Genomic DNA, 27,659 nt, shown 5'->3' with positions numbered 1-27,659 from the left:
TTTGAGAAGACGCGATCTGCGGAAAGTCACCCCGAGAGAACCTTCCGTCTGCCCGTCGTCTGGAAAGATTGCGATACAACCTGACTATTGACACAGGATTGGCCGATTGTTGCGCGTGTTTGTTTGCTAATCCTTCAAGTTTGCTGCCAGGTGTTGCCGAGTAGCATCGCTAATGAGCGGCGGCAAAGACCTCGCTCGGCACGCCCGCTTTTGGATAAACACCGAATAGCGAACCATCTGCCGGCTCGGGATGCATCGTGAACGCCGACAATGGCGGCGGGCTTCACAAATGCAAATGAAGAGCGGCTCCCAAAGCAACTTAATCAACGCAGCTGCTCGAAAGAGCGAGCGCGCCGGCCTCAAATCGTCTTTCCGCCGCTTTAATTGGAGCAAATGAATGATTTAGCCTCGTGTTCGCCGGCGAAACGCCGCTCATTGTGACCAATCAAGCGACGCGGGAATTAAAGAGCACAGAAGAACGGACGGGATAGGCGCAAGGAAGCATTTCGCCGTCTGCTCGGTAATTCCGTTTGATTTATGCAGCGGCTCCCCGGCTGCCATATTGGAAGCTCGCAGCTAATTGGAAGAGTCGGAAATCTTTATTTTCTTCCTTCAAGAGCGGAAGTTGTCGTCCTCGGCTTTTCAATCCGTCGGCGCGAGCGAGGGCGGCGCTTGAGCGTCTGCTACTTTGAACATTTCGGGGCGGCAGTTTGCAAAATTTTGCGAACCCCCAAATTAGATTTTTTTTCTTTTATAGCCGGCATGAAATATTAGCATGAAACTATTTTTTCACAATCGCACATTTTGAAGAGCCAATTTATTTGACAATATCCGCGCAACATTTAATCCTGGATAAGCGAAGTGGATTGTAATTGCCGGCGAGTGACCCGCGATGACGACGTTGAGCAAACGGAGCGAATATTTGAACGGAGCTCTTCATCCACGCAGAGTTGGAATCTGAGATGTTGGCTTCAACAACACCTTCGGATGACGTCGGCCGGTCCCGCATCAGCTTCACAAATTGCAGTCGCGGCCGGGCGAGCGACCGTGTCGGCGACAAATCTGATCCATCCAAAATGGAACTTGCGGTAAACGGGAATGAAAATCAGCGCTCTTTCCTGCCATGCATATGAAATGAGCAAAAAGACATTTATTGATGCGACGCCCAGATGAGTTGCCCCGCGGCGGCGTCTTGAGGAAGCACTCGCAGAGAAAATTGATGTGAAGCTGGCGTCTTAATTGGGTTTCTTGCCCAGGGAAGCTTCCATAATGGAAGTGGCGCCGCCGTTTGTTGTTTTAGGCCTGAAATATTCAAAAGGAAATCACGCGGCCACGGGCCCCTTTTCAAAAAACAATAACAGCAGCGCTCATTCAAAAGCGAGCCTCGTCGACGTTGCCGATTGAGAGATCTTTGAAACCAAACGTCGATGATGTCGTCGAGACTTTTCGGGCCACGACAACAAAATAAAATGAGCCCATTCCGTCACGACCCGACTCGGAGTTGTCGAATTCACGTTTCGGTCGCGGCGAGTCGGGAAACTTTGGTCCCAAAATTTTGCCGCCTTCATCGACGGCCGACATGAAGGATTACAAATGGAAAGACTCGTTGATGAAACGCGCTTCACATTTGCGGCCACTTCAAAGCGAGCTGGCGGGCGTCCGGCGCCTTTTTGGCCACGGCTCTCTTTGTGGGTCAAATTTCATGTTCGTAAGTGGCACGGGCTTCGGGGCTGAATTTGAAAAGAATTCCATCCATCCCTTGGAGATGTTCAAAAAATGTTTGTTTGTTTTTTTTCCGTCTGGCAATTTATTTGGTCCCGAGAGGAATTTGCTAGCGGCCGCGGCGGCACGCCGCGGACGTGAGTCACTGCGCGTTTCCCGGAAGTGTCCCGACGCCTTCCGAGAGCAGGATGCTCATTTGCGGACCCCTGAGGGCCGATTGCGGCAAATCGGACCCTCGGGCCCGCCCACCGCGACTGGCGTAATAACAGCGAGAGCGACGGTCGCCGCCTCCTGTCTGTTGTGGACCGGCTGCGTCTGATTGCTGCAATTTGGGGTCCCTCGTTACCAAGGCGACCGTTCTCATATCGTCGGCGTGCTCTCAGCCCCGATCGGCGCAGGGGGCTCAAATTGTTCATGACGTCACGGCGGATGAGCGTGGAAAACGCAACGAAAGAAATGTCGTTCCAACCTCCTCAAGGACATTTTTTTTGTCGCGTTGTTTCAAGCTTCAATTCAAACTTTTTCTCACTTTGCACTTTTGCAATTTGGCAAAATTCCTTGAAAAAAAGGTGAGCAACAAACAAGTGCCGTGGTACTTTTTCACCGAGAAGAAACCGACGTGAACTGATGGCGGCCGAAAGTTGTAGAGGTTGGAGTGTCTGACGCCGACTTTGACGAGGATTCATATCTCCAAAGCGGCGCTTGAAATCAAATTGACAAGCAGATGCTAGCAAAGGGGGAAGCTACGCTAGCAGTTAGCATGACTAAAGAATTGGAATTGAAAGCCGTCCATCGACGTTAGCGAGTGTTTGATGCTGAAGCGAGCCACACACGAACGCTTTGTTAGCCGCTCATAAAAGGAAGAAGAAAAAAAGTTTCACGGAGGGCTGAAATTAGGCGGCGAGGCGTTAAGAGTTTGAAAGTAAACAGTTTTTTTTTAGCACAAGTCAGAAAGAGGCCACTGAACTTTTTTTTTTTTTTTTTTTTTTAAAGAAGTCTGTGCTCGCGAAAAGGTGAATAACGCGTCGGGTAAACAAGCGGTGGCGTGGCCCATTAATAACGGACGGGAGAACTCATTACGTCTCGGCGTCGCGCTGAATAATTAAAGAGAACGCAAAGAAAATATGACACCAGCAGCAGCGCTAATCAGGACATGAGAACAGCCGAGAACAATTCCATTTTCGCACTCGCCTCCAATACTTTGTCGTTTGTGTTTTGCTCAACTTGGATTGAGTTTTTGGAACATGTCGAAATTATTGTTACATTCTTTTTGTAATTCTCAAATGTTGCGGAGCGCCGCTTTTTTGTCATCTTGCGAGCCATTTGAACAACGTCAACGGGACAGAGCGAGCCGCTCGTATTTGCGGCGTTGTTGAACGGTCACCTTGAGCGCTCGGTTCGCTCGCGGACGTTTCCACTCGATCGGGTCCTTCGCGTTATCGATGATGAGAATAAAGTCGGAGGCTTTTGACGAGCTGCCATTATTCACAAGAAACAAAACAGCCACCGACCAAAGGCTATTTTTCACGGGTGCCGCCAGTTTTTTTGCTCCAGCGTCGCGCTTCACGTACTCAAGCGAGCGTCGGATGTCAGCAAGCATATTTCACGAAGAAACTCGGCCCTGCGCTTCAACAAATGCTCGTAGCGATGAGAAGGCTTCAGTCTTTGTTGCCCGAGGGGAAATGTTGACGCGAACGACAGCGACCCAACGTCTTCATCATACGAAGACATCGCCCAATTTCCAATTGAAACGCCAATGGATCGTGTTTCCCATGTCGGCTCGCGCAATGAAACGCATGCATCATGTCGCCATTTTTTTGCTGGTTAATCTTAAAGAAGGAAAGGTTTGAGTTCTTTTTGTTTTTTTAACACACCACGTGACAAAAGCGGGCTCCGGGCGCCACGGCAACCGCTTCACCTGCTTTGACACGTGACGTAACGACGCGGCGGCGTTTTCATCTTTTTTGGTGTGCATGCGTGCTTGGCTTTCAAGCAAATTTAACTCCCCGCCGAGCCCCCCCCGCAGAGACATCCGATGAGGCACATGCAAGGATTTTTAATGACAACTTTTCAAAGAGCATCGATGGGATTGCAGTGAAGCAAAGATGAATATTTGCACTCAAGTGTCTGCGGGACTGCGGCTTGCGTCCAAATTCCACTCCTTCGCTATTTTGGCGATCTTATTTGTGCCCAAGTGCTGCTGGTTCAAGTCAATAATATTTTTGTCTTCAATGGGAAGTTGCAGTGCAGATGAAATAATGAGGACGTGTCGGAAGTGTCGAGCGACGTGTGCCACTGCACGCTCCTTGATTACAGCTGCTGGTGCTGTTTTTTGTTTTTTTCAGTAAGCAAATACTGGAAGGAAAAAATTGTCTAAATTCTGAGAAACAACAAACGATAAAGGCGTAATGTGAATGGGAAAAAAAGTCCAATAAAATAAAGTTTAAAAAAAAAGAAAAGTATAAAAGTCAACCGCAATCTATGTGGACATGCTCAATCGGCGCCTCAAGTGGCCAGAAGTGGTATTGCAATCGTCAACAAATCCTCTCTTCCAACGTTGTCCCTGCATTTTGTCGTAGTGCATTTGCAACTGATTTATGGCTTCTACGTTTCATCCCATCTGCCGCATTCCAGCGCATCTGAATTCTCTCTCCATAAAAGACACGCACCTTGTAAAGGGAGGCGCCAGTCCATTCCGGCAAACCGTTTCTCTAATAAACAGCCAGATTTTGCGCGTGATTTCACAACACTGTGCAGCGCTGACATCTTTTCTTTTTTTTCCTCCCCCAGCGCTGGCAATTACCTCGGAGTCGCCTGCTCCATAGTTTGCCGTCACCGCGATAGGAAGCCATCTGATAACACTCTTTTTATAAGAGAAGGGGGAGAAAAAAAACAACATGGCTGACATTTGGACCCAGATGGCCGATAAAGCTGTGCAGCCGCGTTCCGTACGCTTCTTTTCAAGCCACGTTGCCAGCATTTCTGAGGAGAAAAAATGTCGTACAAATGGAACATTCTTTATTTATGGGCAAAGAGACACCAAGTGGCTCCCGTAACTTGCAGGAATGTTGAGAGCAATGTTCAAAAGTGCTCGCAAAAAAATTTTGTTTTCTGGGAAGTCTCATTTTTGTTTGCCGCACAGTCAGAATGTGACGAGAACAAAGTCGTAACATGAACGACCCAACAATTTTTTTTTCTCTGCGGTCTGTAACAAAATAGACAAAAAAGCGTCAAGGGCGCGCGTGACACATCTAGCATGTACGCCTTCATGGGCACATGTTCCATACGTGGAAAATCAAACACGTTGACATGGAAAGCTTTAGCTAGCACGCCCAAACCGATGACGACTTAAACAAGTCACGAATTGGCACCACCTCAAAAATTTCTTTTAATAAGATGCAGGCTGGCTTAGATTTCGTTTCTACGAATGTGTCATCATCATCATCATCGTTTCCAACATGTCAATCAATCATTATCACGACCACCACTTTTTCTTTTTTTAATTCATTTTTTTTTTTTTATATGTTGCGGTCATCGCCGCAGGTCGAAAGTCGTTTGCTTACAATTTGTTTTCCTTCACTTTGATTCATCCAAATGTCATTTGACTTCAAAAATTGTTTCTCTCTCTTTCCCCCCGAGGAAGGACACGCAACATTTGCGTCGGGCCAAATGCGAGCACGTAATTCTCGGCGTACGCCGCTGTGGGTGGCCCGGAGACTTTTGGATGCTCAAAACGCTTGAAAATTAATTGGAAGTCACGTTTTGGGATGCGTCTCCGGCGGCTCTTATTGGGTTGACATTTTGATTTCCACCCGATTTTTTGTGAATAATTGATAGAACGCACTTGAAAATAAAGTCAATTCATTTAAGCCGTCGCTTTTTCACAGTTTCGTCATGTACGCGGCAATATTGGCATCACCGAGAAAATATTGCTTTTTGAACATTTTTTTTTTTTTCATCACTGTGTCGTTGGAGGAACTTGATTCATCTGACATTGTTCCCCCCCCCCCCCCAGCAGCTACGCGTAGGGAACTGGCGGCGAACGACCGTGGACATCCTCCTCATCGACATTCAGCAGAACGCTGCGGAGGCGGCGAGTTCACTCCGAGTGTTAAGTCGTCACAGTTTAGGATGGCTGTGAAACGTTACTTTTGCTTTCAAACGCCTTCTTCTGTTGACGCGCAGACATTGTGCTCGGCTTCGGCAGTCATTAATTAGCCTTTTGCGCTGCGGCGGGTAATGTTGGAACGGCGTAAAACGTGGCGTATCAATGACATAGATAAGATAATCCGTTATTAGTAAATGAACAACATTAACACGGGTTGTCAAGATGGTGAAATATAAATTGGTCTTGCCAGGCATCAAACTCCTTCCACAGACGGACAGACAAAACCAGCACTTTTCGAAAAAAAAAAAAAAAGTCACTGGCTCATGTGAGGATGGAGCAATAATACGGAAATTCGCCCCCAAATAATGTGATATAATACGTGTAACTTTCCATCTATATGTTGTGCATTTCATTCAGCTTTGGTGTGGGCGTACCTCAGGGCTCCATTCGCAGCGCCACGCATTAAAAAGCCGTCATTTAAGTTGCAGTTGCCAAAGAAAACGACAAAAGTGTCAAATAAAGGGAAAAAAAAAGGATTGGGAGCATGCAAGCAAACTAGTTGTGTGATTTGGGGGGAAATGGAGTGCCTCCAGCTCGCAAAGGTCACGTGTTAATGAAAATCCGAGAACAATATACTCCGGCGACGGTGAAGGGAGCTCGAGGGATCCATAACCTCGCTCAGCTGCATACAAAGCCTCATCAACATTTTCCACCGTTGCGCCTGCGAGGCATTGATCAGCACTCTGGAGGACGGCGGCGGGGCCGAGGAAACGAGCCGTCATGCGCTTTGCATCAGAAGCAAGGTGGGTGGAGCCTGGCGGGGCGCGACCGCGGACTTGGTTGAGGGCGCAAGTAAGACAAAATAATTAACGCGCCGCCAAGCACTTAACGCCGCAGCAGGAGGAGGAGGAGGAAGCCACCATCTGTTTGGTTTCTTTCCTCGCTGCAGTTGTCTTCCGGTTTGGGTGTCGTCTCATGACCGACGTCTCACCCTAATTTTGGGTCAGTGATGTTCGGGACCGACTTTTTCATTCCATTTTTTTTTTTTTTGAAAATATTTTTACCCCTTCAACACGCAATCCTCAACTTATTAAAAATGTTCCTTAGCGCCTCCCACTGCCACTGTGAAGAAATACGGGACGATCGCCGCGGTAGCGCCGAGTGCCGCCTGGCGCGCATGTGGAAATTTGGTGTGAAAGCGACGCGACCTCTTCGGTCTTTCTTTTCCTCTGTGAGCAATTTGCACGCACGCTCCCGTAAATGGCTCCAAGCAAGCCACGATATAAGTGGCGGCCGGCCTCTCGACCGATTGACGTTCCAACGTGAGAGATAACTCCATTAGCTTCCGATTGCTAATTGGATTAGCGCTCAAGGCGCAACAATGGCAGCTGAATTACGACGGCATGCGGAGAGAATGGAGGAGCTGGGGGGGGGCGGCGGGGGAGCTGGGTGGTAAGTAAGGGGGGGGGGGGCAGGGTTGCAGACGCTTGAGCCAATTTTCCAGCGGAATGAGTTTTGCTGCAGGTAAAGAGGCAAAACTCCCGCAAGAGGGAATAAAAGAAAGAGAGACGATTTTATGCTCGCCGACGGTAATGTGGCGTCAAAGCGGCGCGACGCACTAAATGACACGTTTACGCCACGGCAAACAATACGGGACATTAATTACACGTCGTAATGGGAGCTGATTGCGGCCGCAAGCAAACTGCAGCCCGATTAGTTAAAGAGCAGTCATCGTTTCACATTTACACTCGCACGTCAGTCGTCGCCTCTTGCGACATTGCGAACGCAGAAAAGTGACGACGATGGTCGGAAAACGCCCGGCGGACTTGAATGCAAAATGTGCATTTGGATTTGAAATTGGAATTTCTTTTTGCAAGCGTGTGGCAAGTATGAGAATAGTTGACGCCACACTTTTGTGAGTCAAGTGGCGTCAGGTTGCAAGAGAGAGACTGGAAGCGTCACAGAAAGACTTTGACGTCAACGCACAAGGATCAAGTTGCGTAGCACACGCATTCAAAACGTTACAGAAGGTCAAACGAAGTTCACCTGGAAGAGTGGATTTTAGTTTTTTACCCCAAAGCCAAATTTTTTAAACTTGTGGTACGCAGCTGCAAAAAAAAAAAAAAAAAAAAAGTGCGCCAGGAAGCAACTGGCCGTCAAAAGTGCTGAGCGGCAACACGCAGGACAGAGACAAACGAGCGCCACTCTGATTTATCCCAGCAAACGGTGTTGCTTTAACACTTGCGCCGTGATTTGCACCCCCCCCCCACCCCCTTCCCCAGCCAGGTCCACTTGGATCAATACGCCTGTCAGAGTTATGGCCTTAAATTACTGTCCGCTTGCTCATTACCGGCCAAAGATCGATGGAGTGCGGCTGGCACGTCATTGTGGAGCACCTGCCGATAAACGGCGAGGACGGGGGGGACATAAATCTCCTTGACGCCGTCCTCGGCAAACACTCTCGGACAGAGAAGGTAAACGTGACCCCCGCCTGTCCAGCGCCGGGCCAAAAAGACATCAAATAAGCGTCTCTCCATCAGCGGGAAAGATTCAGGCTCAGACTATTCCAGTTTCGGGACACGCTTTTCGACAAGAGATAAGGTTTGCGAACCAAAGATAAGTGGGTCAGCGTTACAGGGAAAGGTTTGAAAGCAAGGCTCGAGTTTGAAACATTTGAAGGGTTTCAAGCCAAGATTAGGCTTTCAAATGAGGGTTGTTGGAGTTTGAAAGCAGGGGAAGCAAGAGTGAAGGTTCAAATTAGGGTTTGGAGCCCGTGTTGGGGTTTGAAATTTTGAAATTAGGGTTTCAAAACAGAGGTAGGGTTTCAAGGATCAAAAGTAGGGCGTTTCCTGCTTGATTAGTTGACGTGGTTTGAAAGTGCTGCTGGCGTACCTAATCAAATGGCCTCAAACAAACAACCAGGAGGTTTTTTTTCTTTGTCTCTCTGTTGACAAATCAGAGCGCCTCATGTTGGAACATTTAATTAGGATTCGGTTTGGCAGCGTCTCCAAAGCATTCGCGGCCTCTGTGGAAAACATAAAGAGACGACACGCAAAGTGTTTGTTTGAGGTGAGGTGACGACGACGACGAGAAAAGGAACAAACGCCCACGACGGATCCCAAAAAGGGAAGGCGTGGTGATACTCGCGTGCACTCGGGTTCAAGTGGCTCACATCAAAAGTTTTACGCCGTCAAAGTCAAAGTTCCGATTCCAAATGAAGCTTTAAAGCAACCATTTGGTGCAAGTGCAAGTGGATAAGGTTCAAACTGGGTTAGGGTTTCAAGATAAAGCGTTTTAAGACGGGCAAACTTTTGCGTTGGCATGAGAAGGAATTGTTGGGCTTTCAACCCGGAATCAGGATTCCACGCCTGAGTTACGGCTTGAAATTGGGTTTCGGAGCACAAGGTTATGGCTTGGAGGCTTGGGTTCGGGTTCCAAAGTGAGTTAAGGTTTCAAAATGAGGTTTTGGAGATGCGGTTGCTTTCCACTTCAGGTTTACGGTTTCACACCAGGATGAGGCTTTCGGGAGGAGGTTAAGGTTTCGAGACTCACCGACATGTCGCGTGCCAGCCCAACAACACCAAAATTCCTTTTGAGCCGCGACTCGGTTGAGCTTCCTCGGCGCGCTTGCCGTTTTGATCTTTGCTCTTCCGATCTGCGCGCACAAACAAAGACGACGGTGGTTCAGACTTTTGGCCGCCGTCGGTCGGCGCCGAGGCCTGACGAGATGCGGCGGTCGAGCCGGAAGCCATCGGTGAAGCCGAGCTGTTCCATATTCATGCTCGTCGGCGGATGAATATTTCTTTTTATTCCGCCGCTTCGGGCAATCTCGGCCCGCTCTCGTCGATGCGCCGCGGGACAAACGCGAGCTGAAACATCAAGCGGAAGGTTTCATCGGACTTCATCTGATGTTTTCGTGGATATCGGACGACACGTTTTGTCGAGTCGTTCGCGTGACGTCTCGCCGAATGTTTTCACTCCGAGCAGCGGAATGAAATCTGAAGACGACCAATCCAAATGACAGAACTTGGCCAGGTCAATCCCCGGACCTTAACACAATAGAGCATGCATTTGTCCTCCCGAAGAGGCGAGTGGCGGGAGAAAACCGCCAGAAGAAAAACGAGAGCTGAAAGCTGCTGCCGGGACTATTTGATAAGCAGCCGCATTGGATACATTTTTCTTTTGAATCAAACAATTTTGGACCAAGTCGGCCTTTTTTTGGGGGGGTGTTTTTACAGCGCGTTTTAAAGCCAACGCTCCGGGGGCTCGTTAAAAAGTGCCACTCGCGACGGGAAAGTCGACATATCGTCCGATGTTGACGTGTCCTATTCGCGCACGTCAAAGTGAACAGGACGTGCTCGTTCCAGGCGTGAGTGAGTCACGCGCTCGGGACGGAATAAGAGAGCAACTTGACGCTAATGAGCCGTGACGCAAGTCGGAGCAAAGTCACCCGCGGCTTGGTTGCCGTGGTTACCAAGGTGATGTCTGCGTGATGCCGTTTTCCGGACCGGCTTGTCGAGTAACGTGCAAATGTTTGCAGCATTTTGCGTTAAAAGCTGCTCCGCTTCCTTTTGATGCTCTCGCGTGAGAGCGGCCGGATGACAATGCGCGGCGCGGCGCGGCGCGCTCGCAGGGTCGCCAGCTGGAAGGTGAAAACATGATGAATAATAGAAACGAAAGCCTGCGTTGGCAACATGATTGGCGTTTATCTTCAGAACGTTTTTAGAAAGCTGCCACTAACAAAGTACCGACACTAATAAACCGGCATCTGCACAGAAGTGTGTGTGCGTGACAAGGTCGGTGCAACGCGACCTTGCGATCCGAAATGCAAACGGCTCACATGCCGCGGGGCGTCGGCCGCTGTAAAAAAAAGAAAATCATATTTTCTATTTCTGCGCCATCAAATATGGATGGCACTCGAGAAGATTGCATTTTTCAAACTAAACTCCACTTCATTAGGTGTGTCTGCGCAATCTAATGAGCTCCCAGACAAGAGTGACAACGTGTCTGTTGTTGCGCGAGATTCAGACAGAGAAAGCCGTCAATCAAAAAAAACAAAAAAAACATCAAGTTTGACTGCACGATTCCGCGCATGCTTCAGTGAGTGTTTAACATCCATTTTCATTTTCGGGGTGGTTTAGTGGATGTTTGTCTGTCGTGTGCTTCACTGCACAGGAAGGTTATTACAGTAAGCGATGAAAAACTGAAAAAAATATAAAAACTTTTCGAAATCTAATGATGAGAATTGTAATTGTTGTTTACGTCATCTTATCGGTCCTTCTTTTTTAATTATCTTGGACTCAACAAATAATCAAAACATTAAAACAAATAAAACTAAATCTCATACCAAAACTAACAAAAACACCAAAACAAAAACAAAAAAGATAAATAAACTACGGGTGTGTCCAGCGAGCGCTCCAAACCACATCATTCGAGTGAGATTGCGTGCTTTGCCAAAATTCATCCGATTTGCTCGTGTGTCACGATCATTTGGACGACTGCTCGCTTGTTCCCTCCCAGCACGCAGCTCACCTTCGCTTGCCGCTTCGTTCTCATGCGGAAGATCTGAAGGCCTCAAGAGGATCACGTGGCTGCCTTCGTCCTTGGAGATTCGCGTCTCTCGCTCGCCTTCCTTCAGCTAGGGGAGTTTAAAAAAAACTGTAAATGACTTACACGGCGCATGAAAGGAGCGAAAGGCATCAATTATTCATCAGAAAGATTCGGGTACGTGCATCCGGAGGACGTTCTTGTCCAAATCCGCCGAGTTCCTGGCAGGCTGGCAGCCTTTCAGGAATGTGCTTTTTCACGAGTCGCCGCCACCGCCCCCAAAACATCACCGTGTGATCACAGACGCGTGCCAGCGCGGCGCATGACTTCCGTCACGGCCTTCTTTTACAGCAAGCGCTCGAGCGCCGTCCGGACTCCGAAAGCATCGGCGTCAAGCGCTCCCAAAAGGCCCGGCGGCGCACGCCAGGCCGCTTCGCAATTCATTTGTACATTCCCGCGCCTGCCGGCGCTCGACATGGCCAAACATGCGGCGGCAAGAAATAAAGAAATCAAATGGGATGGAAGCGAGCGTGTGAACTTTTGCTTTTTTTTTTTTTCCAATCCCCTGGCGGTTGTTTGTTTTCAGGTGAAACGCAAGCAGGTATCACAAACGATTACGTAAAGCTACGAAGAAGCCACTTTCCCCGGCGTCTCTTTTGCTTATTTGACAAAACTTCTGGCTTGACTTGCAACTTCACTTTGTTTTCATTTGACTGGATTAGCGCCAACACATTTTTTTTTAACAAGCTAATTTGCAGAACAGAATCAAAGAGAAAAACATAAAGAGACAATGTCGGCGATCCGACGAGCATACGAATGTCGCCAAATCTGTTTTTTTTTTACATTTTTAAAGATTCATCCGTTTGTTCGGTGAGCGACTGAGTGAGTTTGTGAAATCGTTTGCAATTTACTTTGAAGGTCGGGTTGCAAATTCCTCACTTAGTGACTAGCTCGTTGAGTTAGTTGAGCGACTCGGTGATCTGGTGAGAAAACTCCCAAAAGAGGCATTTTGTCTCCCCAAAACGGGCGTAATTGCAATCGTGTTTACATTTCACTTTGTTGCCGAGCGGCGAGTGTGTCATATTGCTTATTGTGTAAATTGCCGGGATGCGGCGAGGACACGCGTGTGATGAATTGATGACGACGTCGGCGGAGACAAATGGCACCTCAAAGCATCGGGGGCGTGAATAACAAACGGAATCAAATAGGAAATGCATTCAAAAGGCGGGATAACGTCGCAGCTGACAGCATAATCAATCCGCATTTGGGGCGGATCTCTTGCCTGCAGCGACACACACACACACACACAAAAGAGAAAAGCCAATTTTTCTTCACTTATCACTCATTTCCTTACTTTCGAACTTCCTTGGCAACATTATTGCACGCATTCGCCCACTGTTTCAGCTTTTGGAAACGAGTTTATTGACTTTGCCATCTTTCTTGCAGGCGAAAGCGCAAATGTCGGAAAGCATTCGCAGAGCTCAGTTGCCATTTCATTAGCGAGCCAAAGCGTTTGGGAAACGGCAAGCTGGTTGACTTAGTTAGCGAGTGAATGTTTGCCGTTTAGTCGTTTCACCATTTAGCTAATCTGTTGTTGATTTGCCGTGCGTGAGTTCATCGCAAATTAGCATGGATTTGGCGAGTACGTTTTCTTTTGTCGTTAGTTGGCTAACACGCTGTGATGAGTTGGCCACTTTGCGCTCAAGTGAGCTCATCTGTCTTGTTGAGCAAGTGAGCTAATCCTTCTTTTTGGGAGTTAGCGAGTATGTCTTTAGCTGATTCATCATTTATTGATCGTCTTTTCCTCGCGCTCATTCTGATTTCCCACGCGAGCGCGGCGTTTGTAGACCGGCGGCGCCACCGACACGTTTGGCAGTCGACTTATCCGTCTTTCTTGCGCATTGCTGGCAAAATAGGAAGCGAGCGGGAAAAGGTCAGTGCGCTAATGCGCAAAGTGACAGCCGATACATCAGCTCAACCCACGCTGACTTTTGGCAAAACATCCGTCATGCCGACACTCCATTTCCAAGGCCGAGGCAAAGTGGATGCCGATGCGGATAACGTTAAATCAAAAGGTGTCAAGTTGCTGGCCAAAACGTTTTTTTGCTAGTTTATAAACCATGAGAAACTGGTTGTGTGACATTCGATTTGAAAAAGTTTAGAAGGTAACTATTCAACCGGGATTTACTTTTGCAGTATTAGCCGAGGAAAAAAGTTTGGAGTTAGCTAATTCTGAGGTTTGTGCGCGTGAAGTAGCTAGCTTGTCATTTAGTTGGTTCCTATAATACGGTCGCAAAATCAGGAGTCAGCGAGCGATGAACTCGCTCGTTTGAAGTTTGGTTAGACTTTTTTTTTTTTTTTAGTTTCTGATCATCGTTTAGTTAGTGACGTCCTCGGCTAGCTAATTGGGGAGTTAGCAAATTTGTTAACTCACTATTAAGTTGGTTACAAACATTCTGATACGTCTTTTTCGACTATTTGCAGTGTTTATGGTCCAGGACATTACGAGGACTCGAGAATGTTAGCTCGGGGCGTAAAAATGAAGCGCCGCGCTTCTCCGCTAACGTTCAAACTATTGACTGAACGTATGGAGCAGAGTAAAATTTCACGCTGGTGCACAATTAAATCTCGTGCGGATGCTTTTTGTGTGGTGGAGGCTCATCTTCTTCATGCCTTCCATCACTTGGCGGCCTTGTGCTTGATTGGAATGCGGCCCGCTTGTCCGTCTGCGCGCTCATTAATCACACAACAAGGCTCCGGCCCGTCGCCGCCGCCGCCCCCACACACACACACACACACACACACACACACACACACACACACACGCACGCACGCACGCACGCCCCAAATGCTACGTCAGCAGAAATGCAGTGGGTCAATGAGCAATAAAGTTGGTGTTCATCGTTTGACTAAAGTGAAAAAAATCAGGACGGAACTTCTTTGGCTGGCCCTACTTGTGCTCTTTTTTTTTTCGTCCGTTAACTTGCCCTTCTGCTAAATTATGTATTCGTTGTGCTCGCAGGAGGCGCTAAGAGTAGGAGCCGCATGAGGAAGCGGCGGGCGGCGGTGACAGTTTTGCAAAAACACATTTGCCGAAAACGACACTCGCTTTGGCTAAACTTCACGCACAAATCCCAAAATTCAAGTCCCATTCACAAACTGGCAACTTTTCCATCACAACCAAACTACTTTGCAACATCTCAAAACCATTTCTGCCGTTTCCAAAAGTCAAACCGGACCACGAGCAAGCGAAAAATAAATTGCGTGCAGCATTCGTGAGATGCTACTTTGATTTGGATGCGGAGATCGCGAGACTGCCACGTCCACACGTAGATTTTATGCTGAGACGTAATCAAATGAGGCTTTCACACAAACACAATCCGTACGAGATGAAAGTGGGCTTCTGTTTGCGTGTTTGTTATTTATCCCACGCGCTGGAGATTTAATTTAGCTCATTGGTGATGTCGCAAATTCGCCCCTTGGGTCCGACCTTCTGCAAATTGGATTCCATGTCAAAGTTTGGTCAATGATTGTGTGTGTGTGTGTGTGTGTCATTTTGCACAAGGAACACTCAACTGTGGCGAGATGAAAGCCGACATGTTTGTGACCGGGGGCGGAGGGGATTGCAAACGTGATTTTAACAGACAGCCAGAGTCGGATAGAGAAGCGACGAAGGACGTATAGAGTCCATGCCTACTATACACCCCCCCCCCTCATTTTGTAATATGGCAGCAGGGCGATGACGAACAGCCGCCGTTTTGACGAGTGGGCCAACAAACGTGATCAAACTTTGAACCGTTGAGACATTTGAAGCGTCTTCGTTACGATCACTCAGCGGGAATACGACCGCAATACGAGGCCACTTACGAAACAAAACCGGCTGGGTTTTTACGTAGTGTCAAAGCCACGACCTCAGAACGATGTGGCGGTAATCGCCGCGTGCGCCAAACGCGGCGTGACCTTTGGCCGAGGATGTCGCACGGCGGCCCCGGCGCCATTTGACGCACCGCGGCAGAGGCTTTCTGCGCCGTTATCGACTGCCGCCGCAAAAGGCGCTGCGCTCGACTGACAACCACAAGAGGGAAACATTTCGTGTCGTCATTTTGATGGGTTTATTGGAATTATTGCACTACTGTAAATCTACACAGAATAATGTCGTTAGTTTATTGCCTTAATGGGCTGCAGTAAACTGAGAAGAAGAAGCGAAACGTTTAGTGTCTTGTCATTTTGATGGACTCGTTCCAATTATCGCTCCATCGTAAATAGCGTTAAACACTTAATGCGGGAAAATAAGCACCAAAAAAACCCCCAAGATAAAATAAGTTTCAAATGAGAGACAATGTCCACAAACAAGCTTGAAAGGGAATTAAAGGGAACAAGGCCTGAGGGTGAAGCAAGTACATCGCACACGCTGCGTCAGTGACTGTTCCAGATTTTCACGTTAATTAACACAAGCAAGCCCTCGTATGAACATGTGAAAACAAAACAAAGCGTAAACAAATGAAAACAAAAATCCAGGGAGGGGGCGACCATCGCCATCCATTTGCTGCGCTGCCTGACTCACCGCTTGCGAGGCCCGAGGCATGGTGACTGATGCATTGTGGCTCGCTAACTGTTACGCCGGTGAAAAGGTTAATTCATAGGCGCCGCTTTTAAACCTTCAATAAATCACCCTTAACGTCTAATTAATGCTCTGCAAGTCTGCCTTTGACCCGCTCAACAGCAGCAACAAGATGGCAGCCTAACGGGCTAACGAGCAGAGATTGGCCCCAGTCCATTTGCAACACTTTGAATCTCAAAGAGGATATTGAAAAATAAATACATATGAAGGAACCACAAGCCCCCTTGCAAATGATGAAAATCTGTCAAGAATTTCTAATAGCCTGTAGATGTCACAAAATGGCTGCTTAGCACTGATTTTGTCCAAAATGGAACACCTCAACTTCTTGGCACCAAGATCATGCCAGAGCATAAAATCTAAATGCTCAAACGCATCTCTTGTGGTGCTGCTAGTGCAACACAGTCGCTTCCTGCTTTGGTTTAATTTGGTACTCGAAGGTCAAACGATGCACTAGTAGTGAGAGTTGTGCAAACAAATCGTCTCGTCACAAATGTCAACAGTTTGGCGAATGGTGCTGTTTTCAGCATTTTGGTACCACCCTGTGGCCAAAGTGCAGAACGCCTAAGCAAGAGTTCCTGTAAAATGTTTTTTAATTAGTTTACCCGAATTAAATTCCAACAAAACAAAATTAATTAAAAGCACATGGCGTCAACTTTGCGTGTCGTTTGTTTAAACGTGACAAATAATATATGGAATATTTACCTTATTCCCGCTCCTCCAGGTAAACATTTCCAACCTGCTCCTTGTATTTGAGAGGAATAAAAACGGTACACGCCGATTAAGAATGTTCTATATCGCTAAAAAAGTAGCCAAACTCCCCTCGAACAAACAGCACCACGGAAAGGTGTGCTGCGTTTAAAAGACGATCTGCTGCCCTCTAACGGATTTGTGGTGGAACTACAAGGCGCTAGCTCGTTGCAGATTCTCGAAATGTCGGGAAAAAATATGTTGACAATATTTATAGCATATATAATTAAATATATTTAACCTAAGAAAAATAACGATTAAAAAAAAGAGCACAATCCCCAACAAAAGCTAAAAGTGACTTCAACCACCCATGCTAAGGAAGTTAGCATTGTGTTCTTCATGACTAGCAAATGTAGATGGAAACTGTTGAACAGATCGTTACGCTGCCCCCTGTAGGTTTGGAATGTAAATTACGAGATGCTAGCCTGCCCAATAGGCGTCATTAAATAGTACGTAAAGACAATAGTCAATACGTCAAAATACATGCCACACAAAAAAGGAGAAAAAAATCTAACGCAAAAGCAAATTAGCTAAATTCCACAATTTGAACCGCTAGCAATATGTTTTAAGATAGTTTGTTTGGATTTGCGTATGTTTTTATATTCGTAAATGTCTGCCTGGCATCTGCTTGGTATCTTTTCGTCGATAACATCTTTTAAATTACACTTCTTCACCTTCTAAGTTCTTTCCACAGCTATGCATGGATACACTATTTTTACTTGATAAATCTGCTATTTATACATCACACGACCAAGGTGATTGTGTCTTGTTCTTTCTTGCATGTCGTTATGACTACGCACTCAACATTACACGTGAGGACTGCCAACAAATGTTGGCATAACGTCACTGATTCTTATTCAAATTGCCATTAAAAGGAGCTCTTGGGATGTTTGACAAGGCATAGAAGCACTTCCAAGTTGCTGCTCGCTGCAAATCATTCTTGGAGCCACATCAAAAATTTGCTAAAATAAGGTGATGAATGGGAAATATTTTTGCTTCTCCAAATCATTTATCATGGTCATTGATGCTCTCTGAAAATAAAATCTCTACTGCGGTTGACTTTCCTTGTCGTAGTCATAAAAAGGAACAAACGTATTTTTGCAAAGTGGGAAGTATAAAGACCTCAGAAAAGTAGGTAGTTAATGAAGAACAGACACAGAAAAAAAGTATTTGTACTTCACTACTTTCCACCACTGCTCAAGGCAAACTACTGTAGTAACTGTTAAATGTGCTGAATTAACACACGTCTTCATTTAAACACTGAATATTGTAGTAGAAAAAACTTTCGCAAAATGGTGCCATCTAGTGGTGGCATAGGTGACATACAGTCAAACGAAGCGGGAAGACATTGAAAAATAATCTTTATAGGAACTGAAAAGACAAGCTATACACAGTGGCATTTCTTTAATAATAAACATTTGCCAAAAGGAAAAGGGTTGTGGTCAAGATTTTTTTATACAAAAAAAAAGGAGAGAGAAACACTTGGTGTCCTTTTCTGTTAGATCATTTTACAACTTTGACATTTGCTCAAGAGTCTCAATGTCATGATCACATTTGCACATTCGAGCACAAGCAGTCCAGGAGCATTTTTGTAAAAAAAATAAAATAAAAAGAAAAATAAATTTGAAAGAAAATACACACGAAAAACAGAAAGCACAAGAGATGTGTTGTTCCTGTGCTGCTAAAATTGTTTTGGAGCCTACTTCAGTCAGTAGTGCGAAACATGACTACTATGCTTGAAGTAATGTATAAGAGGTCGTAGTCACGGGAAGGATAAGAATATACCAGAAGGCTAATTCAACAGTCCACATCCCCCAAAAAGTTTAATTTAAAAGATTTGTAGAACAAATTACAAAAAAAATATGAAAATGGTCTGAGAAAAGCTCCTCTGACTCGTTCTACCGTCTTGTAAGGTGGGGGCTTCAAGTCACAAAACGTCACTTCCAGTTTGCTTAGAAGGGCAGCCCTCGTCCCCGAATGGTGGAGTTGATGTGAGGGACGAAGCCGAGGGGCACCTGCGACGAGGGCGAGGCCCAAGCGTGGCCCGGTGCCGGGATGGGCGGAGGCGGAAGAGGGAGCGCGCCGTCTTTCCGGACCAGAGCGTGGTTGTACAGGTGGAGGGCGGCGGGGTTGGGCTGGCCCTCCACTGGTAGGGGGCTATATTCAAAGCGGTGGTCCTTGTCCCCGGCGAACACCATCCCTGGGGGTCCGGTGGGGGGGGGGCCCGGCGGGGGGAAGGGCTCCAGCGGCACGGCCTGGCCCGGCCCGCTGAATACTTCTCTCAGAGCGTGAGGCGGTAAGCCTGCGCCCAACATGTGACCCATGAAGCTGTCCGCAAAGCCTGTCGGAGTGAAAGGGGGCGGCGGCAGCGGGTGGCTGAAGTCGCCCCCGTAGCCCGGCCCTTCCGCCGTGGGGAGGGGTGGGTAGTCGGGCTCGGGCGGGCGGGCGCCACCGTCGCCTCCGCCGGCCGTCGCGATGGGCGGGGCGTGGCCGGGCTTGGGTTCAGGCGGTGGCCGCCTGTAGTCCAGGTCGGCGTGCGGAGGCGGTTCTGGGGGCTCGGGCGGTCTCTGGTCTGGGGGCAGGATGGGGACGACGGCGGCCATGTCCAGCACTGTAAGACCGATCAAAACAAAGTCCTTACCAACGTGATTCTTACTTAACGACTGCATAAACCTAAAAATCAAAAGCTTTACCAGGTGAGACCGGGCTGGATTCTGGAGGTTGTTTGCTGTCAGGAGGAAGCGGGGGCGCTCCCACCGCCACGCTGTTGGCAGCGGACTCGGCGGCGTCGGCCCCGTCGCCGGCCTCCTGCCTCTGAGCCTGCAGTAGTTGCGCCAGCAGCATGGTGACGGCCGTCTTGGTGGCGGCCGCCGCGTCGCCCTCAGGCGGCGGCGGCGGCGACGGGGGCTTGGGCATGGGCGGGGTGCGCGGCACGCCGGCCGGGACGGCGGGCTGCGTGGGCTTGGCGGGCGGGGGCTGAGCGGGGGGCTCGGCCGCGTCGGGGGGAGGCACGGCCTTGGTCTCCTGGTTGACCTTGGAGCTGGCCGCCTGGAAGAACTGGGCCGGGTTGGCGGCGGCGCTGTTGGGCGGGCCGAGGAGGTTCAGCAGGACGGCGAGTTGCTCCTGAGTCAACTGCGAGTTTGGACCTTTGGTGTCTGCAGAAAGATGAGCATCACAGTCCATGAGCAAGCGTGACACGTCTGCAATGTGATCCGAATATTAGCGGTAGGAGTCCGTAAACATGCAAAATCTCTTTGAAGCTCACCGAGCAGCGACGAAGCCGCCGTCGCCGCACTCGGCGCTTTGATGCCTGCAGACGCCGGGAAACCCTGAGGAGTATTACTGCGACTGTCGTCCAGGCCCAGCTCCTTGCGCGGCGCCTTCGGGGGGCCGGCCAGCTCCTCGGGCACCTGCTTCTGACGCCGCCGTTTCTTGCTCCACAGCTCGTGACAGTCTTGCCACAATGGAAGGCTGCGGACGTAAAGCGGCGCGTTTCAAGGCACAACATGGACTTTTTAAAAGCTTGTCCAAATAGTTTCAATCTCTGGAGTGTTGGCTCAGCCGCCATGCGTCAAACTAAGTGAATAAAGTGAGCTTTAGCTGTTGATGAGCGGCACCTAATCCCTCAGCGAAGTTACGTTTGTACTGCATTGTGCTGACGTGAATGAAGTGCTGCCGCCACAAGTGAAAATGCATTCATCGTCTTTCCGGGCACTCAGGCCATCTCCACGTCGTTCGGATGACAACATACTCTGGCGGGGGCATTTTGTCCGGGTCCACGTCCTTGAGGAACTCGCAGCCGAGGGCCTGCTCGCCCGTGCAACGCTTGCTGGGGTCAAGGTTCAGCATGTGGTCAAACAAGTCCAGGGCCGCCGCAGGAATGCTGAACGACAAGCCCACAAAATTAAATACAGTCAACGGGTCAAATTGAACACTTTGCAAACTTGGATAAAAAGTATCTCTTAAATTAAATTAAGGATTAAAAAAAAAATAAATACATAGTTTGGAAATAACAGTGTGATAACCATTTTATTTTGTTTTCGCTTTTTGCTCACACAAGAGAAACAAAGCTCACAGGAGGATTATGAAAGCATTTCAAGTGACGCGTACAAACTTACAAGGCAAATTCCTCCCGCAGCCGTCGTCTGTACTGCTTCTTTGGTTTCATGGTGTTGAAGAACGGAAGCTTGATCACGTCCGGCCACACCGCCGGACACGGACTGCCGCATACCCGGCTGGGAAAAGGAAAAAATAAATAAATAAATCAAACAAAATGAAGCAAAGCGTTGTTTCAAGCTTTAAATTGACCCCAAAAATTTTTGTTAATAGTTTTCTCCATCTTGAAGGCGTTCATTCAGAAAGTCAAGTTACTCATGACTTCTAGAAGTTGAAGCAAACTTTTTTGTACCTGATCAGCTCCAACTGGGCCAGCTCCTGGTTCGCTTGAAAGATGGGCTTCTTTGTGAACAATTCGCCCAAGATGCATCTGGGAATGGGGTCATACATTGATTCCGTTTTTGTTTTTTGTTTTTTCTCAACGACCAATAAATGTTTCGCTGTCCGTCGTCTTACCCGCAGCTCCACACGTCGATGGCCGGCGTGTACCTCTCTTCGCCCAGCAGGAGCTCAGGGGGGCGGTACCACAGCGTAATGACTTTGTTGGTGTACGGTCGACTGGGAAGGAGACGCACACATCGAACGGAAAAAAAAGAGTTGCGACAAAACTGGTGGACAAAAATGCGGAAATGCAAGCAGCCAACGTCGGCTCACCTCTCTTCAGAGTTGTACAAGCGAGCGAGACCGAAATCGGCCAGCTTGATTTTGCCTCTGATCGGAAGGGAGAAGACGCATGAGAAGATCAAACAAACCAAAAAGCGGCGGGCCACTTGATGAGTAGCGCCGACTCACTTGTTGTTGAGCAGGATGTTGGAGCATTTGATGTCGCGGTGCAGGAAGTTCTTCTTGTGGCAGTAGTCCAGCCCCTCCAGCAGCTGCCTCATGAACGACTTGATGTGACTCTCGTTGAAGTGCACCAGGCCCGACTCCAGCAGGCCCATCAGGTCGTGGTCCATGTACTCAAACACCAAATAGAAAGCACCTGCGGGTAAAACCAGGGAGACCCCAAGCTGCAGTATACGGCCGATTTCCAAGGTTTGACGTTAAAGCGGCAAGTCTGAAGTGAGCGCTGCTCGCTCACTTCATTTGGGACAAAATTCTCACGACAACAAAAATGAATTCATTTCAAAAAAGTGTTCATTGTGATATGAGGAGAGCGGACGAAGCCAAGCGTACCTTTATCATTTTTAAAGTCCAGCGCGTCCTCCTTGTCAGTGACGATCTCCTTCATGTTGATGATGCTCTTGTGGTTGAGCTGCCGCAAAATTTTTATCTCTCGGATGGCGGTGATGGGGAAGCCCTCCTTCTCGTTGTCCAGACGCACCTTCTTCAAAGCCACCATTTCCGCTGTCGACGAGATCAAGACGGCATCACTCGGGAGAGCGGCAAACAAAAGGAGAGGGGTTTGGGGATTTTTTTTTTTCCCCCCACCTGTGTCTTTGTCTTTGGCTTTGTAGACCTGGCCGTACGTGCCTTCTCCCGTGATGCCGATAATCTCAAACTTGTCCACGCAGCGCTTGCCCCAGTCTATCTCCGTCTCTTTTATCTCGCCGTATCTCGGCCCGCACATTCTGGGATTGACGAGGTCACATTTTTTGGGGGGTTGGAAACAAATAGTTGGGCTGTGCAGAGCAGCGCTTTGATTTTTTTTGATTGAGCCAAGTCACATCTTTTAGATTGGCAAAATCTTTCAGCACAACAAAGTCGAATAGCAAAACAAAGACGAACTTACTTTGGCCTTTTACGCGGCGTTTGAGCCTTTTTGTCCTCGGCCGGACTGCGCGGCGAAGACGTGCGGCTGCAAAGCACAGGCGGGAGCGGCAGCTCAGTGAGCAGCGGTCGGCCCTTTCGGTCGGATTTCTTCTTTGCCGAAGCGGACGCGTCCTTTGCGCTGATAAATGCAAAAGATCCAATTGCATATTTAAGATTAACAGCGCTACTCACAGGAAATAGAGAGCGAGCCATGCAGCGATTCATTTACACCCTCCCGAATAATCAAAGTCATTTGACGACATAATGGTTAAAAATAAATGGCTTACAGTTGATTTGATTTCTGACTGTTTTCGTTCTGTTTTTAATTTTACTCTGGTACGGTGTTCCACAGGGTTCAATTTTGGGGACCTTGCCGTTTTTATTGTATTGCTTCCCGTGGGTTCCATTTTCAGAAAGCAGGGCATTTTTTTCAGCTCTCGGTCGCACTGAGCAAAAAGGACACTTTGTCCTTCAAGCCACTTTTGTCCCGTCTGGAGGAAAACAAGGCCATTATGGAATTGAACTTCTTCGATTTCAACAAAACGAAAACACAAGCCATGGTATTGGTGGTGTCTCAGCAGCCCTTGCACATCCCACCCTGCGGAATCCATCTAAAGCCAGCACTGGCGAACTTGGGTTTTAGTTGGACAGTCCATCGAACCACATTTTTATTCCACGGCTTTTGATTCAACACGAGATTCAGCGTTGTTTTACTGTTTAATGGTGTTCACTGTTTGTTTGTTATTAATTCACTTTCTCTTGGTTTTTGGATGTCTGATTTGTGTTCCGTGTGCAGCGCTTTGTATGTAGTGAGGATTGTTTTTTAAAGAGTTGTAAAAATAATGAAAGTTGATTTGAGGTGTCACTCAGCGTCTATATAAAAGAAAAACATTTTCATATGGTCTCGATATTGTGGATGTTTCAAAGTACCAACCTGTCTCCTTTATCCATTTGCTCGAGAACACTGAGGGGAAGCGGCAGGGCCGGGACTCCAGCGATGAAGGTCCCGCCGACTCGTTCCTTCTCTTTGTTCGGTTTGCTTGCCATTGCCACTTTCCTCTTGGCGTCGTCCTTGGCTTTGCCGTCTTTTTCCCGGCTTGGGGGCCGCTCCGTATTCCTCTTTGCCGAGCGGTCGGAGGGCGAGCGGGGCTGGCCGGACGTGGGCGTGCGTGGCCCTTTCTCGGCGGCTGCCGTTGCTGTTGTGGGAGGAGCGGGCGGAGAAGGCGGGCGTCCCTTCCTGGCCGCGTGGTTGGTCTTGGGACTGGGCTGGTGAGCGGCGGTACCTTTGGTCGGCGTGGAAGGCTTGCCGGCGCCTTTGGCTTTGGCAGCGGCCTCGGCGGCTTTGGCCTTCTTCTGCTTGCTGAGCTCGGCCGCCAGGCTGCTCTTGAAGGTGAGCGTGCTCGGCGAGAGGCTGGAGGGTCGGCTGCGCGAGCGAGAGTGGCGGTGGCGGCTGCGGGAGCGAGAATGCCTGGCGGAAGAATACGGGCTGCGGCTGCGAGACCTCGCCGATCGCCTGCAAAGGAAGATGAGCACGTTGACCATCGCTTCAGACATTGAAATTTAATATGCGATTATTTTTCCACGGTTGTCTTGTGTATTTTTAAGAAACAATATCATATTTATTAAGAAAAATACATGTTTTGGACTACACTCCACTCACCTTTGATTTGGGGAAATGATTCCTTTGTAAGTTCCTCGAATTACTTTAATATAGCCAAGAAAATGCCAAAAGATGGCACCGATGCAATACTTTTATATTAGAGCTGGCTTTGGCCTGGGAACAAAGTTCTGCAAAGGCAAGTTTTGCCAGCAAAAAATCTGCGGGGGTGCACTGCATCACACATTTCCTCAGTTACGTTGTCGGACGCGTGAGGGCATTTGACTGCACCTCGTACAGTGCTCGTCGCAGCAGCCTAGCTCCGCCCACGGTTGTCATGGTAACAAAAGTAGTACTCGGCATTCGTACGACAGTCGAGCGGGTGGAGTGAGCCAAACCTCATTCAATTAGACGAGTCTGCCGCCTCAAAACAGGGCGCCGCAATTCTTGACGTTTGAGCTCGTCCGACAAACACGTCACCGACGCTTTTGAGCACCCGGGAACCGATTTAAATGGTGAAAGCAGATAAAAAACAAGTCGAGCTGAAGCCAAAATTAGTAAGGCGCTTCAATACGAGGAAGTTAAACACCAATAACATCTGGCCTCAGAAAGTTAGGAAGAGAAACTCGGTGGTTAACTAGGCAGTCCAACTGAAGACTCCCATCTGAGCGGTAGACCTTTGAAACAAAACCGCAGCCTTTGCCAAAAACTAAACGTGTGTTGCCATTTCAAAGTAAACAGGATTAACGAATAACCGTCCTGGCAAGCCACATTAATATGCATGCCCTAGTTTTGTTGCCACTTGTGACGGCGTAAATCTTAAAATGAGACAAATATTGTCGTGGGTGCAGCGGAGTTAATTGCGACGCATAATTACGGTTAGAAATAATATCGCAATCAAACAGTCACCGCCGGTGCCCTTCGGCAAGGTTCGGGAATTTCAGAATCCTCTTCACTGGTCAAGGTCAAAATGATCAACCACCGCAATGATTGTTGCGTCACATGACAGGAATGCGGACAGAATTTGACTTTAGCGCCATCTGCTTACAGTTACAAAACTTTTTGGGAAACGTTTTATTTGCCGCAGAATTTGCCTATTTATGGTAAGTCCCAGCAGTCCCTCTCAACTGGGAATAGTGGGAGTTCACGACAATAGTATGACTGCTATTTTACTACATTTTCAGAGTTGGCTAAAACCCATCTCAGGATCTCAGCCTTGCACCTCACCTGACATCCGGACTCGGGCTGAGCGATTTCCGGTAGGGACTTCGAGACCTTCGCCGGCCTCCGTACGGACTGGCGGCAAATTCCCCCTGCTCGAACGGACTGTGTCGGCCGTAACTGGGAGATCTGCGCCAGTTGGCCGGACTGGTAGGGGATCGCTTCCTCTTGCTGCCTGAGTACGAGCCGGGCGACTTAGCAACGCCATAAGCGCCGTAACCGTCAGCGTCTCGGCCATAGTAGTTGGACGTCGGAGAGGTTCTTTTGCTCGGGTAAGTCGGGCTTCGTCTTGAAATCACCTGGTTGTAACCGGGCGGAGACTGGTAGCTGTACGAGTAGGACGTCCCATAGGGACTTTCACCTTTAAATCCCGGGCTTCTCCGGTAGGCCCTCAGCTCTTCATCTCGATACGACTGCGGAGGAACGTCTCGGTACGCAGACGGAGGTTCTTTATCCGCTCTCGTTTTACTCCGTTGCCGTTTGGAGTCCCGTTTGTCCGCAGACTGCGCCGACTGGCTGGTGGATGCCCTCTTGTCATTTTTGTCATGAGCCTTCAGCACGTCTCTGTGGTTTTTGGAATTGCTCGGGCTGATTGCACCACGAACTTTGGAGTTCCTCTCCCGATTAGGACGTTCCTTCTTGCGGCCGGGGTCCTTGCTCCTTTCTGAAGCTCCTTTGGCGTGCTCATCCTTGATGACCAAGACGTCCTGGCGGTCCCTCGCTGGGCCATTATACTCCCCAAAATCGCTCAATCTGTCCACGGGGAACCGATCTACATGGTGCTCCAGTTTGGGCGAGGGGCTCCCGGAAAAGCGCTCAGACTGGGAGCTCACGTCATCGTACTCCACCAGCGTCCGAAGTTCGGCCTCCTTCCCAAAAGTGCCATGTCGGTCATTGACAGCCCCTTCCGCTGCACCGAGGTGCCACAAGTCCCTGTCCTTGGCCTGCCTGCGTTTCTTCCGGCGGGAAGCCGAAGATCGTCTCTTGTCTCGGTGTCTGTCCCGCTGAGCCGCACTGCTTCCCGGCTTACTCGCGTTACGTCTGTCTTCCCTGTTCGCATTTCTCTGCGCGGAGGGACTCCGGCCGCGGCCATCCCGAAGTACATCCGAATTCGGCATTGAGCCACACGGTTACACCTACGCCACCCTCACCGAGAAATAAAAATTAAATACTTTTATGCTACGCTCCTTGTTGTGCGGTGGAACATAACATCCAGCTAGTTAGCATCATAATTCACGTTAGGAATGCCCAAACTGGCGAGATCACGATCTTAACGTTAGCATCACAAAGCTAACTTGATTGTGTTTTCCACCCCGATTCGATTATTAACCAATTATGCCACGTATACACACAATGTGGCATTCAGCTACAGGCAGTCGATTCAACAGCGAGAACGATCACGGATTCGCTAGAACATGCGAATTCAATGAGAGCTAGGTTAGCCTCCGGCGGCTAACGGTACCCAGAGACACATCACATTCGTGGACAAAAGTGCAGGCCCGAGGCCCGTCCGGATTTAAAGCCCCGCTTCCGTGGACCCAGCGCGACCGGCATGAGCGAGCATTTCCATCCAGGGGCTGATGTTAAAAGTCAAAAGCCAACTTGTCAGCCTCCCATTTGCCACTGCCGAGGCGCAAACAAGGAAGTGGGGCGGCACGCGAACTAGCCCAGTTAGCCCAGTTAGCCGCCTAGCCAGCTGGGAAGCTTTCTTGTCTCTCTCTCCGCTCTCGACGTGGACTTCTAGACTTCCCCAAAAAAGCCGTCAAAAAGCCGCGTCGTTAGTCGTGTAATGCTCCGAGTGGCTCGCGCTCGCTGGTGGCGTCATCATCCCCGAAGGCGACCCGCGTTACTTTTTTAGGGGGGGGGGGGCAAAGAAGTGATTGGAGTGGTTGATTTGGAATGAAGTTGCCGATCGGCGTGAACTTTGTCGGCGCTGTGAGGAAGGCTCGTGCTACTTAACGCTTCTCGGGCCGCAGACGAGCTTTCAAACTACAGGCCTCGTGCGCCGGCGTCAGCCAATCACAGGAGAGTGCGTAACAACGTGCCCTGTGACGTCATCGCCGAGGGAACCCCTGATCCCCACTATTGGAATGGACAATTAATCCAAACTGCTTTCATGTTTAATAAACAAGTGCAACGTCCAGGATTTTAGCCAACATTAATAGAAGTGTAAGTAATTCGACATTAATATTATTATTTTTTTCATGTAGGTATTACGCAAGAGGTGG

The 27,659-nt window shown here is 48.7% G+C and overlaps 2 protein-coding genes across 3 annotated transcripts in view; both read right to left on the bottom strand.

Moving 5' to 3' along the window:
- Positions 1 to 16,864, bottom strand: part of ralylb (RALY RNA binding protein like b) — a 63,838-nt gene extending 46,974 nt beyond the window's left edge. Inside the window, exons 1-2 of one of the 2 annotated variants that reach the window (XM_088283061.1) lie at positions 16,701 to 16,864; positions 11,363 to 11,468 (exon numbers count right to left, since the gene is read on the bottom strand). The gene's annotated coding sequence lies outside the window, so the exon portion shown is untranslated. The remainder of the gene's footprint in view (positions 1 to 11,362; positions 11,469 to 16,700) is intronic. The other variant, XM_088283059.1, reaches the window with a different exon arrangement.
- A 1,270-nt stretch (positions 16,865 to 18,134) lies between these two features.
- Positions 18,135 to 27,429, bottom strand: cdk13 (cyclin dependent kinase 13). Its single transcript, XM_088283270.1, has 14 exons — positions 25,438 to 27,429; positions 23,548 to 24,126; positions 22,594 to 22,752; positions 22,293 to 22,432; positions 22,038 to 22,208; positions 21,654 to 21,843; positions 21,516 to 21,572; positions 21,318 to 21,419; positions 21,154 to 21,231; positions 20,864 to 20,980; positions 20,497 to 20,628; positions 20,011 to 20,216; positions 19,439 to 19,900; positions 18,135 to 19,356 (listed from the first exon to the last, which is right to left on the bottom strand). Exons 1-14 carry the CDS (start codon positions 26,547 to 26,549, stop codon positions 18,698 to 18,700), a joined length of 4,164 nt encoding a protein of 1,387 aa, XP_088139396.1. The 5' UTR covers positions 26,550 to 27,429; the 3' UTR covers positions 18,135 to 18,697.
- Positions 27,430 to 27,659: the final 230 nt, after the last annotated feature.

The sequence above is a fragment of the Idiotropiscis lumnitzeri genome, chromosome 19, assembly GCF_059441095.1.
Source record: "Idiotropiscis lumnitzeri isolate Australia: NSW breed Sydney's pygmy pipehorse chromosome 19, RoL_Ilum_1.0, whole genome shotgun sequence".
NCBI classification, from domain to species: Eukaryota; Metazoa; Chordata; class Actinopteri; order Syngnathiformes; family Syngnathidae; genus Idiotropiscis; species Idiotropiscis lumnitzeri.
Note: the sequence above shows the minus strand (reverse complement) of the source record. Positions and strands in the feature narration are given on the sequence as shown.